Genomic DNA, 13,377 nt, shown 5'->3' with positions numbered 1-13,377 from the left:
TCTAAGTATATACTGGTGATGGCAAGATGAAGCCCCATGAAGCATTGAAGCCTCACAGCCAATAGGTTGCATTCACGTGACATCACAACATTCTAAAGAGCCCACAGTATAACATCAGGTGTGTTTGAGATGAGCCAGACGGACGCAGTTTTACAGCCGACTGCAGACTCTCGGTGCCGGTTAGATTTCTGTTCTTGCTCCAGACGGGCTCTGATGTCACGGGCACATGGGGCACGGAAAGATGGTGAGACCCCAACGCGAGCAGCCGACTGGATCAGCCGCTGCATCTCTCCAGAGGCAACTGCAGGGGCTCCACGGCCCCGTGCATGATGGGAAAACACCCACCTGTCCGCGGCTCACGCTCAGGTGATTGGATACGAGTCTGCTGTGATCAGAAGCGTGCTCCTCGCCCCCTCCTCTCTCCTCTTTAGATGTGAACAAATAAACTATGACTGAAACTATTAAAGTTCTGCATCGCCCCCTAAAATAGAGCTCATGTTTGATGCTTTTCAGAACAAACTCATGATTTAAAAGGACGTGTTTTATCACAAACTTGAACAAACAAACGAATGGTAAAGTTTCCTCTGATGAAGAATGATGTCTCTGGAGTAAAGGAAACAGAGCAGGAGGTGAAGGACTTTTATTTAGGATAAACTTTAAATGAACGCGATATCTGAACGAGACGCTGCTGATCTGAGGCCACTCTCGCTCTTCTCTGCATGTGGAGCGGTCGGATTGAATTCAGACTTTTTTTCTCCGCCCCCGTTGCGCCGGCTACTCTCGCCGACCATCCAGGCGAGCCGCAACGGCATCTTAAACACACCTATTGAGATGGAGGTCAACTGACGGTAACTATGGTAACTGTGGTAACTGACAAAATGCATATTTTTATGTCTTTGGCTGTATCCGAATGTCCACACTATTCCCTATATAGTGCACTATATAGTGACTATATAGTGCTCACGCCATTTTGTAGGGGTCTCCGAATGTCCAGAGAGAAAAAAGTAGTGCACTCGAAATTTCCCACAATGCATCTGGAAAAGTAGTGAGCATCGATGGTCACTAAACGGGTCAATATAGACCACAATGCATTGCGAGAGTCGGAGAAGAGCCTGACAGCGACAGGTCTTTGAACTAAACAACACGACTGAAGTAAATCAGCTGTTTCAGTCGAGTGTTGCGTATTTCTCATGAATAAACGACCAAAATATAACCGGTTACGGTGAAAAGATGCTAACGTTAGCTGCTAACCTTTAGCTGGAGCTGTTAAATGACCGACAGCTTCCTCTCGAATAATCCAAGCCATTCACGTAAAATCCATGTGAAGTAAAAGCGGATCTGACTCGTATTAATCCATAAATATTCCACTGTCTCATGAGTCTGGTTGTTTTTTATCGCAGAAATACTTTATTCCAGGAGTTTCGCGAACTTTTAGCAGATGTAGTGACTCAATCTGCTGGCGCTTCGGACACCGGGCTCTGACCTACTTTTGGCGTCTCTGAGCTCACGCTGGGGTGATATTATTATTTTTTCCTTTTTTGTGATGACAGTAACGCCTGTAAAAGTGCCAAAACAGTCGTTCTGTTTCATAAAATAAACGTTTGTACCAATAAATAAATTCAGATAAAAAAATGTAAAACACTGCAGCCGCAGTGCGCGTGACGTCACGCAGCGCGGAGAAAGTAGTGGCTTGTGTCCGAATCGCCAACAGAATCGGTGACTATATAGTCGACTATATAGTGCGGGCCTATGTAGTGAATGAGGGGTTAGGGGATAGTGTGGACATTCGGATACAGCCTTTGTTTTTTGGCTCATATCTCAGTCATTAATGGTGGAATCCACATGAAACAAAAACTGTCACAAAGTTCATTATCTCCTCTGTCAGCACATATGAAATAATGTCCAATTATTTTCTCAGAAAAACATCCAAAAGTGGTGACAATATGCGAAAACACGACCGTGATGTTGTCCAATAGAAAACAATTTCAGACATAAAAATAATATCACAGGTTTGTGAATCCAATCACGATCAAATACTGATGAGGAAAAACATTTGCCAATTTTCGTTTTGGAGATTTCTTACAAAAACTGCATTTCTCCCATAGAGTTGTATTGGCCCCGCCCTCCATCTGACATTATGACATCATCACATTGGAAATCGTGAACGTCACATATTGCATCACACATGGAAGCATCAAGGTGCTTTATTTGATCCACTACGCCACTACGCAATCAATCAATCAATCAATCAATCAATCATTAAAAGTGTCTTTATATAGCACTTTACAACAACACCAGGAGGACCAAAGTGCTTCACAGAAAGATAAAAATAATTAAAACACCAAATGTTTATACCCTGGACACAATTCAGTGTCTCTAAGTATTAAAAGCAAGTTTGAAAAGATGAGATAATCTGGATTTAAAAAGGGACAGGTCCGTGAGCATGTATAACATGCTGAGTGCTGACAATAAATGGTGGGGCTGACAGACTACATTTGCAAATTTATAGAGTTGTGATGGAAAATGTGCTTGTGTTACTTTGTTTATGTCCAACCCAAACACACAAAATGTCACTGTCGCTTTTGTTTTGAATTGCGCTTCAAACCCGCAAATCATTTCCTGAATCAATCACGTGGTGCGGCCACTTCCCGAGGCTTCGAACGCCGCCACACACGTGATCAACACACGCATCGATACGCGCTTCGAAAGAGTTCGGGAAATTCCACAGTTGCCATGGAGGTCCGCCATCTTTGCAGCTGTTAGCATACATTTCCATTGACTAACATTAGTTAAAAACAGTCTGAAAAGTGGAGAAAAAAGCCGTGGATCAGCTCCGTTAGCTGCTGAGTTACTGCTGGTAAAAACATCTAACTCACTGTGGTGTCCAAGTGTTTAAAAGTGAACAATAACTCCAGTATTTTAACTTTTAAATCACATCACATTCCCGAACTCTATAGGCACTCCTCTAGATTCGAAGCCTCGACACGATCGGCACATCACTAGTATATACGCATCTCTGTACTATACAAACTTACGACAAGAAGATGCTTACCAGTTTATGTCCTCGTGTTCAGTCCTCTTGCTTGTCTCCGTCCATGTCCTGGTCCGGAGCTCACCTGGTCTTTCGGTCCCCTGCTGTGGATACTCTTACAAAAATAAACTGACGTCTAACTATTGGTCTGTCTGCTTTTGGGTCCTCTTTTTCAGTCGTGACAGTAGCCTCATTTATACTCTTCAGCCTCATTAATCCTCGTTTATCCTCATTTCTCCTCTTCAAGCTCATTTATCCCCTTTAACATCATTCATGCTCTTTAACATTTATCCTCTTTGTACTCATTTATCCTCTTCAACCTCATGTATCCTCATTTATCCTTATTTATCCTCTTTAGCCTAATTTATTCTCTTTACACTCGTTGATACTCTAACCTCATTCAATCTCATTCATCCTCATTTAACCTTATTTATCCTTGTTTATCCTGTTTAACCTCAATCATCCTCTCTGTACTTGTTTATCCTCTTCATCCTCATTCATCCTCTTTATCGTTGATCCTCTTATACTCATTTATACTTGTTTATCCTCATTTATCCTTGTTTCTCCTCATGTAGCCTCCTTTATCCTCTTCAACCTCATTTATCCTAATTCAACCTCATTTATCCTCTTAAGCCTAATTATTACTCTTTATACTCGTTGATCCTCTAACAAAATTTAACCTCATTCATCCTCTTTATACTTGTTTATCATCTTTATCCTCAGTCATCTTCGTTCATCTTCAACCTCATTTATCCTCTTAAGCCTAATTATTACTCTTTATACTCGTTGATCCTGTCATGGTCTGCTTTCTGTTTCCCTGTTTTAGTTTGTTTTCTTGTGTTTGTGTCCTTGGTGTTTTTTTATTTTGACTTGTCTTTTTGCTCTGTTGTGATTTTCTGTTTGACTTCCCTCTCGTTATCGCCTGCCCCGCCCTGATGTGTTTCACCTGTGCCCCGTTTCCTCATGTATTTCTACCCCTGTGTTTCCATTGTTCTTTGTCAGTTCATTGTCTTCGTGACCGTGTTTGTGAGTTGGGTTTTCAGTTGCTCCTGCTTTATTTTTGTTTTTTGTCAGTTTCTTGTTTCTTGATTTTTGCACATAATCTAGTTCCGTTGCAGTCTGCATTTTGGGCCATTTCTTTTTACTTTTAACCGTGACAGATCCTCTAACATCATTTAACCTCATTCATCCTCTTTATACTTATCCTCTTTATCCTCATTCATCTTCGTTCATCTTCAACCTCATTTATCCTCTTTAGCCTCATTTATCCTCATTTCAGCTCATTCATCCCAGTTTATCCTATTTCATCCTCTTTACCACATTTATCCTCTTTATCCTCTTTATACTGGTTTATTGTGAAATGTGACCACAGTACAAGATCAAACCAGCAGGTGGCGCACACAGCAAACCTTTTATAAAGTTATCTCTGAGGGGAGTTTAAAATCCTCTATGACTTTTTATTTTTAGGAGAACAAATATTTCAGCCCATTTGTTGAGTCTGGTGAAAGTTTCCATTCCAGCTCATCCTCATCACCAACATATTTTTCACAGTAGTCAATTAAAAACTGACCTTGGTACTCATATCGGCCATGGTAAAAAAAAAAAACACCTGAATGTCACAGGATTGGAGAACCAAGGTCTCTTGAAAAAATGACTTTGGTACTCCCATTACAGCTACTCCACTTCCACTGTGCTGATACAGGACCAGAGTACCAGGGTCACTCTTTATACACACACACACCTTTTCTTAGAAACAAATTTGTAAACTTGCGTTTCTCTTGATTTTTTTGTACCTTTATTTAACCGCTTAACCCTCGCCTTAACCAAGTGCATTTTGTGAAGTTAAGCTTTACCCAAATCTATAAGGTTACAGCCTAGGCCAGAGAAACACCTAATTTGAAAGATAAGCTTATCGACTAATACAAACCTTTTTTGCTTTTTTGTCTTGCGTTTTCATCAAATTCATTTTACACATTTTTATCCTGTTTCTGTCACATTTTCGTCATTTTTTTCATCTCATTTTTGTGGTTGTTTTGATCCTTTTCAAGCCGCTTTTAGATTCGGGTAAAGCCAAACTGGAAACAAATGTGCTCTTTTCAGGTGGAGGTCAGAGGTCAACCAGGAAAGCCCCACTGAGATGAAGAATCTCTTTTTCAGGGGAGTCCTGGCCCCAGAGGCGGGTAGTGCTCAGTTACATTTACTCAAGTACATGTACTTGTACTTGAGTCACTCTTTGAAGAAATTGTGCTTCTTAAGGTCAGCTCACACTACACGACTTTTATGCCCGATTTCGCTCTAATTCTCAGTCGTGCCGAGTCTTCTCGAGTCGCGTCTAGTCGAAGGTGGTCACACAGAGTCGGGTCGTGTAGTTTGGGGGGGTCGTGTAGTGTGGGGGGGGTCACGACTGGACTGACGTTGGAATCGTGTAGTGTGGGCGGTAGAAAGACGCGACTAGACTCCAGTCGTAGGAAATTAAACATGTTTGATTTTTAAGCCCAATTTTAGACGCACAGGAGAAACGTGGGTGATTTTACCCCAAATGTGAATGACAGAGTGATATAAAGACAAGAAAACACCGCCGCGCCTCCTTTTCTCACTTCTCTGTTAAACCAGCGGCACAAACAACTCATTTCATTTCATGGCCACAGCCCCACACACGAAACAGCACAACTTTATATCACCAAAAGTTCACCACAACCACCTTTTCCAGCTACATTTCAACCACGAACAGAGTTTAGCGGCACTTACTGTGTTTGGAGACGAACTGTTTAGCTTCACCTCACAGCTAACGGCGGCTAACCTCCCCGCTTTCTCCTCCGCTGTCTCCTCCATCCTGAGGTCGACGCCCGTCTCCTTTTCTTATTAAATCCACTGAAATACGTCCCGCTTCTTCATGTCGCCAACTTTTATCTCCATTTGACAGAACTATAGCCCAGTTGAAGCTTGGTAGTAGCAGTAAGCTATCGCTGCGGTGTTGTGACATTGTTGACACCGTTGACCAATCGGGACACACACGTTATCCCGCGCTCACAAACACAGGCCTGTCTTTGCTGATCTGGGGTCAGTTTTGAAGCCGTAGAGACGACAGACGCGCTGTGTTATAAAACATCAGCTGTTTGTCAGAATCGTGAGTCGCTCTGACGATTCTCAGTCGTTAAGTGTGAACCCCCAGACGTTCTATAATCGCACTGAATCCAGTCGTGTATTGTGGACCCCCCATTCTATATAAAATCGTTTATGACTAGAAAAGTCGTGTAGTGTGTGCTGACCTTTTAGAGTCATTTTATTACACACTTTTTCCTTCTACTTGAGTCAAATTCTAATGAAGTTTCTGTTTGTTATAGGGTCAAAATAACAGATACTTTCTCCCAGGGGTGACTGACCACATGTCCTAGACTCTGGACGAGCACACAGCCATAAAACCGGCGAAACAAATTGCAACATATAAATATACTGAAGTGTACAAAGCCCCCAGTCTGGACTCTCACTTTTCTCCTGATCCTCTTGTCCCGCCTTAACCCAGCTTTACCCAAATCTAAAAGCTCCAAAGACAAGAAATCAAAATAGCCACGAAACTAGGTTGAAACTGGAACAAAACTGTAACAGAAAAACAACAAAAACAAGTCGAAAAACGATGAGAAGTGCAGGGAAAAACCCACACACAAAAAACAGACAAAAACACAACAACAAAGCAATGATAAAAAATCACAAAACAAAACAAAAATGTGATGAAAACACAATAGTGACAAAAACATGACGAGAAACAAAACAACGCAGTGAAAAAAGCAATGAAAAAAATCCTCTTTAACCTAATTTATCCTCATTTTCCTCATTTATCCTCATTCATCCTGCACCGACCAAATAAACCACTAAAAAAAAGAAAAAGAGGATGAAACTGGAACCAAAATGTGTCCCAAAAACGGGACAAAAAAACGTGGTGAAAACATGACAAAAAGAGAAAAAAATGCAATGAAAAAGCCAAAAAAAACTACAAAAAAACTGACAAAAAGTGACAAAAACATGACAAAATATGACAAAAGGTCACTTTTGTAAATCTTAGCTTTCAAATGAGTTGTTACACTGTTGCTCTGCAGTTGAGAAGCTTTTCGATTTGGGTAAAGCTGAACTGGAGGTTAAAGTGGAGGGTAAAATGTGTGTCTTTGGAAGTGTGTTATTTTTACTTGAGTACATATTTGTGTCACTACTTCTTGCGTGTACTCGAGTAAAATGACTTCAAAGTAAAGTAACGACTCGACCTCCTCTGATTGTAACTGACCCCAGAGGTGGTCGAGTCGCTACAATATATACTCAAGTAACAGGAACTTTACTCAAGTAGAAGTAGAAAGTAGAGACCATGATAAAGACTGGAGTAAAATAAAGTACCTACTCGAGTACTACATTTGGATCAGAGCTGTATCAGTGATGTTCAACAGAAGTGTCACATTGATATCTCTAAATGTAAGAGTTTCCCCTGTGTGCCTTAAGGGTTAAATGTGTGCTGCGGTGACAGAGGGCGAGGCTGGTCATGTGACTCAGGTAAAGAGTGTGTGTTCCCGCTGCAGTGTCAGAAAGGTGCGGCTGAAGGGGAGATCACGGGACGGTCCGGTAATATCAAAACCAAGCAGAAACCATGGAGAGTCGGACGGAGGAAGAGGAGACGCTTCAGAGCCCACACTCAGGTGAGGCTTTGGAATCAGAGCTACAGTTCACACACTCATCGTTATAATAAGAACACATTTAAACTGCTTGTTTATGCAGCTGGACTGGACACAGATCAAGGACGTGTTTCAGACGTGAGGACTTGAACAGGCCTGTCTTAAAGGTACAGTGATTCATCCCCTTTAACACTGAATGATATCTTTATACGCAGCAATAAAAGCCTGGACTTTGGACCTTGTGCAGTCCTGCTCTCAAACTGAGGACACTCATTCACAGACTCTCAGACCGAGCCACTGGGAAATGGACCAACGCCACGACAAGTCCTCAGAGCGTCGACAACGAGGAGAACCTCCGGGGGGCAGCAGCGAGCCGGACCACCATGGGCCAGTGTGAGTACAGATGCTTAAACACACGCAGGATTCAAGAGTAAAAGTAAATAAAAACATTTCCATTGTCTCGGAGCCGCAGGTCCTCAATTCCTTTCATTTTGTTCTGTGACCTCGCGGTGACCTTTCCCATGTTTCCTTCTGTCCCACCATTGCTCTGCACAGGCGCTTCAAGACACAAACTGTGGCTTTTGTTATGAACATTTCAATCTTCCTTCTTCATTTTTAATTAAAAGTTATTTTAACGGATTAATCCCCAACTTAAGCGAGCACATTTTCTCCAGTTCGGCCTCAAGACACTTGGAAAAAGATCAAAAAGCGAGACAAGAATGAGGATGAAAATGAAACAAAAAAGTGACAAAATTTGATAAAAAAGGTATAAAAAAGTAATGAAAAATTGTGAAAAAAGTGATAAAAAATTTACAAAAAAGTGACAAAAAAGTGATAAAAATTGACAAAAAAGGGAATAAAGAGTGATCAAATTCCATGAAAAAATTTGACCTAAAATGTTACAAAAAAGCGACAAAAAAGTGAATGAAAAGTGATGAAAAGCGACTAAAAAGTGATAAGAATATGATATAAATCGACCAAAAAATGTTACAAAAAAGTGATAAAAATTTTGTAAAAATTGAAAAAAAAAAATGTACAAAAATGTGATAAAATTTGACAAAATGTTATAAAAAAGGTACGAAAAAATTAATGAAAAATTGTCAAAAAAAGTGAATAAAAAGTGATGAAAATGAAATTAAATGTAAAAAAATATATATTAAAAATTGACAAAAAAAGTGGATAAAAGTGATCAACATTGACAAAAAATTAACAAAAAAGTGAAAATAAAATTGACAAGAAAGAGATTAAAGAGTGATCCATAAAAAATTGGACCCAAAATGTGACAAAAAAAAGTGACAAAAAGGTGAATAAAAAGTGATAAAAAGTGACTAAAAAGTGACAAGAATATGATGTAAATTGACCACAAAAAGAGACAAAAAAGTGATAAAAATTGGAAAAAAAATTGGGAAAAAAAGTAATAAAAATTTTGTAAAAATGTAAAAAAAATTTAATGAAGATTGAAAAAATTTCATAAAAATTTACAACACATTTTTTACCTATAATGTGACAAAAAAGCAACAAAAAAGTGAATAAAAAGTGATTACAAAAGCGACTAAAATGTGACAAAAATATGATAAAAAGAGACAAAGTGTCCAAAAAGCAGGCAACAATGTGAGGAAAAAGCTTTTATCAGTTTTTTAGGTCTTGTCTTTCAAATAACTCAAACTGTAGAAACTAAGCTCAGTTATTAAACAAAGCTTAAACTTGAAAGTAGATGATCTTCCCCTTGGCTGATCTGATCTGCTTCAGTTATGAGCAGTGACATTGTAGAGGAAACTAAACTGGGTCAAACGCCTCCCAGTGTTTATGTCCCGAATGTAAATCTGAGTTTGTAGAAGAAAACAGGAAACGGTGAAAGAGTAAATCCACTCACTAACGACGGCCCTGAGCTCTTCCATGTCACTGCACTGAAAGGCTGTGTACAGACTTACTCTACACATTAGTCCAGCTCTGATGTTGGGGCTCCATCTAGTGTCAGCTTAGGGAAATACAACAGGTCTGCACTGAGGTGAAGAGGGACAGGTGAGGAATGAGGATATTAGAGAAACACCAAACAAAGCTTTAGTTTTACTCACATTTTAATCAACTGTGAATATTTTGGTCTATATTTACTTTCATTAAGTAGTAAATATTTCAACAAATTTTGGTCTTGATCTTTGCTCTCACCTGGTCACACCTCTGCTGTGGGTGGGCCTGAGGAGGGAGAGCAGAGAGCTGGACAGCACAGTCAATAAGAGTCCAGTCTCTCTGTACAAACTGAATAAAGTGGAGTAGAGGAGAGAAGAAATTCGTCTGTGGCTCACATGTTTCATACGTTACATCAGGACAAATCACTGACAACAAGAGAAGAGTAACTTTTCTAAAGGCGCGATTATAAACTTCAGTCATGAACCTGCTCCTCCAGACTCTCGGGAAGAAACAAACCTCACACACTGAACATCAGCAGCTCCAAAGTGTTTTTGTTCCTGGGCTCACACGGGCCTCCAGCGCTGTCTTTAAAATATGAGAGAAATATAAACTATATAAAAAGTTTAAACCCTCCACACATTTGCATGAACAGTGATCATTATGAGATGGAATAACAGCAGAGATAAAGGATCTCCTAAAGCGCTCAGTCCTGCAGAACATGGAGAGGAAACCATCAGATCTATTGCTCCTCTGGGCAGACAGAGCCTAATGCAGAGGGACAGTTTGTTTAGAAACCTTTATCTGTGCTGAGTTCTGTTTCACAAGGACCTTAATGTCCAAAGCTTTTTAAAGCCTGGCTTGTTCACTCAAAGCATCTCTGTCTTTGTCCACAGAGAAACAGAGTCAGAGCTGGACGCCCGGCCTCAGAGTCCAGACGGAGGAGAAGGTCATTATCAGTGGGTCCAAGGCTCTTCAAGAGGTCAGTCTGTGCAGTGCAGGTCATGTAGGAGACACAAACATGTCTCACTGGTGTCTCCTCCTCTGTGTCCAGGTGAAGGTCTGCAGAAGGTTCTGAAGGACCATAAGCAGAGCCTGAACAGCAGATGTGAGAATGTGACAGAGGGAAGTGAAGGAGCAGGAGATAGAACTCTTCTGAACAGCATCTTCCCTGAGCTGTACATCACAGAGGGCCTCAGTGAGGAGTCCAGAGCCCAACCTGAGGAGAGGAGTCTGGAGACACAGTCCAAGAAGAAGGAGGTCCAGGAGATCACCATCAGGTGCCAGGACATCTTTAAAGCTCTGCCCCCTGAGCAGCAGCAGGGGGCGCTGCAGCAGGGCTCCATCAGAGCCGTGCTGACTGTGGGCGTGGCTGGAGTGGGGAAGACCTTCTCAGTCCTGAAGTTCTGTCTGGACTGGGCCCAGGGCTCAGAGAACCTGGAGCTGCAGCTGGTGGTGCCACTGTCCTTCAGAGAGATGAACCTGGTCAGAAGGGGGCGCTACAGTCTGATGGAGCTGATCCAAGTGTTCCATCCAGCGCTGGATCCACAGGTCACTCTCATTTAGAGAAAGCTTTACCTTCTGAGGAGTTATTCACATAATATATTTAAAAAGTCACGACTCACTGGTTTAAAGTTCTGGTTGAAGGAAAGTGGTGTAAAGTCATGGATGTTAAATGTTGTGTTTTTCTGCCCCACAGACGCTCACAGCCCACACTCTGTCCGTCTGTAAACTCCTGTTCATCTTTGATGGCCTCGACGAGAGCAGACTGTCTCTGGACTTCAGCTGTGAGCTCATCTCTGAGGTCACACAGAGGTCAGAGGTGGGCGTACTGTTGGTGAACCTCATCAGAGGCGCTCTGCTTCCTCACGCCCTTATATGGATCACCTCCCGCCCAGCGGCGGCCCATCAGATCCCAGCGCGGTGCGTGCACAGGGTCACGGAGGTCAGGGGCTTCATCACTGACCCACAGAAGGAGCAGTACTTCAGGAAGAGGTTCTCAGATGAAGAGCAGCTTCAAACAGTCCTGTCCCACCTCAGAACCTCCCGCAGCTTCCACAACATGAGCCAGATCCCAGTCTTCTGCTGGATCACCTCCACAGTCCTGGACCACGTGTTGAGAAGCCATCAGAGCGGACCACTGCCCCAGACCCTCACAGACATGTACGCACACTTCCTGTTGGTGCAGACGCACAGGAAGAGGAAGTACAAACAGACACAAACAGAGGTCAGGTCTGAGACCTGGGGGCTGACAGAGGCCGACACAGAGCTGCTCCTGAAGCTGGGGAGACTGGCCTTTGAGCATCTGCAGACAGGAAACATCATGTTCTACCCAGAAGACCTGGAGCAGGTGGGTCTGGACCTGAGCGAGGCCTCGGTCTACTCCGGACTCTGCACTGAGATCTTCAAACGAGAGAGTGTCTTCAACCAGTCAGTCTACTGCTTCATCCACCTGAGCGTGCAGGAGTTTCTGGCAGCCGTTTACCTTCACCACTGCTTTCAGAACAACCCGGAGGTGGTCAGGGAGTTTCTTAGCATCAGCAACAGCAGCGAAGAGGGAGTTGAGGAGGAAGAGGTTTATCATGGCAGTGACACAACAGTCTCAGAGTTAAGTCCAAATGAGTTCCTCAGAAAATGTGTAGAAAAGTCCCTGCAGAGTCCAAACGGCCACCTGGACCTGTTTGTGCGGTTTCTTCATGGCCTCAGTCTGGAGTCCAACCACAGACTTTTAGGAGCTTTGCTGAGTCCAATGGACCAATCAGAAATCACAGAAGTCATTAAAAACCTTAAAGAGATGAGCTCAGAGGAAGTCTCTCCCGACAGAAGCATCAACATCTTCCACTGTCTGATGGAGCTGAAGGACCAGTCTGTGCAGCAGCAGGTCCAGGACTTCCCGAAGTCTGGAGGTGAATCTAGGGAGGAACTGTCTGAGATCCAGTGCTCGGCTCTGGCCTACATGCTGCAGATGTCAGAGCAGGTCCTGGACGAGCTGAACTTATGGAACTACAACACATCAGATCAGGGTAAACAGAGGTTGGTCCCAGCGGTGAGGAACTGCAGGAAGGCTGTGTGAGTCCTCAGTCACAGACAGAAGCTTCACTCACACGTTATAATCACACACATGTGACTCTAACATCTGTTACAGGTTTGAGGACTGTGGACTCTCAGAGCTTCACTGTGAAGTGTTGGCGTCAGCGCTGAGCTGCAGCTCCTCCCATCTCAGAGAGCTGGATCTGAGTAATAATAGTCTGAGTGACTCCTCAGTGTCTGCGCTGTGTTCTGGACTGAAGAGTCCTCACTGTCAACTCTCCTCTCTCAGGTCAGTGTTGTGTTTGTTTATTTGTTTGTTTTTCTTTCTCTGAGCTCCTCCCTTTTTAGTCTTTCTTTTCTAGAAATTGTTCTATAGAGTTCAGTCCAGTTTTTAGGTAAATCCGTCATCCTCAAACAGAGTTTGTTTCCCAGTTTCACTGCAAACACACGTCTGTTTAGTTTTTAACTCAGACAAAACTACAATAAACAAGAATGACTATAAAAAAAACATCCGAGTCATTTTCAAGGCGACACAATCAAACAGTAATTATATCCACTCTTCTCAGTGTCTTAAAGGAATAAATGAATAAGTTTTCACTGAGTCCAACTGTCATTAATGGGTTGATTGAGACAAAAGTTTAGAGTTTCTGCCTTGAGCCACAGCAGGAGCTGATTCAGAGTCCCCTTCTGCACTTTTAAACTTACTGTTTCAGCCGACTCCATTTTGAGCATCCACACTGTATGAATTTTGGAAGA

At 42.4% G+C, this 13,377-nt stretch overlaps 2 protein-coding genes across 2 annotated transcripts in view; one reads left to right on the top strand and one right to left on the bottom strand.

Annotated features, from left to right (window-relative positions):
* LOC306981595 (NACHT, LRR and PYD domains-containing protein 12-like) overlaps positions 1-13,377 on the bottom strand; it is a gene marked incomplete at its 5' end in the record, with an annotated part of 89,978 nt that overhangs the window by 35,709 nt on the left and 40,892 nt on the right. The window lies entirely within an intron of this gene.
* LOC306981496 (protein NLRC3-like) lies at positions 227-12,886 on the top strand (the record flags this gene model as incomplete). The annotated part of the gene is made up of 8 exons (XM_079581104.1): positions 227-244; positions 7,594-7,710; positions 7,790-7,824; positions 7,934-8,083; positions 10,488-10,573; positions 10,646-11,142; positions 11,291-12,660; positions 12,760-12,886. 8 exons carry the CDS (start codon positions 227-229, stop codon positions 12,770-12,772), a joined length of 2,286 nt encoding a protein of 761 aa, XP_079437230.1. The 3' UTR covers positions 12,773-12,886.

Source organism: Gobius niger (genome assembly GCF_951799975.1).
Source record: "Gobius niger genome assembly, chromosome: 22".
NCBI classification, from domain to species: domain Eukaryota; kingdom Metazoa; phylum Chordata; class Actinopteri; order Gobiiformes; family Gobiidae; genus Gobius; species Gobius niger.
This window is presented reverse-complemented; position numbering and strand designations above follow the sequence as displayed.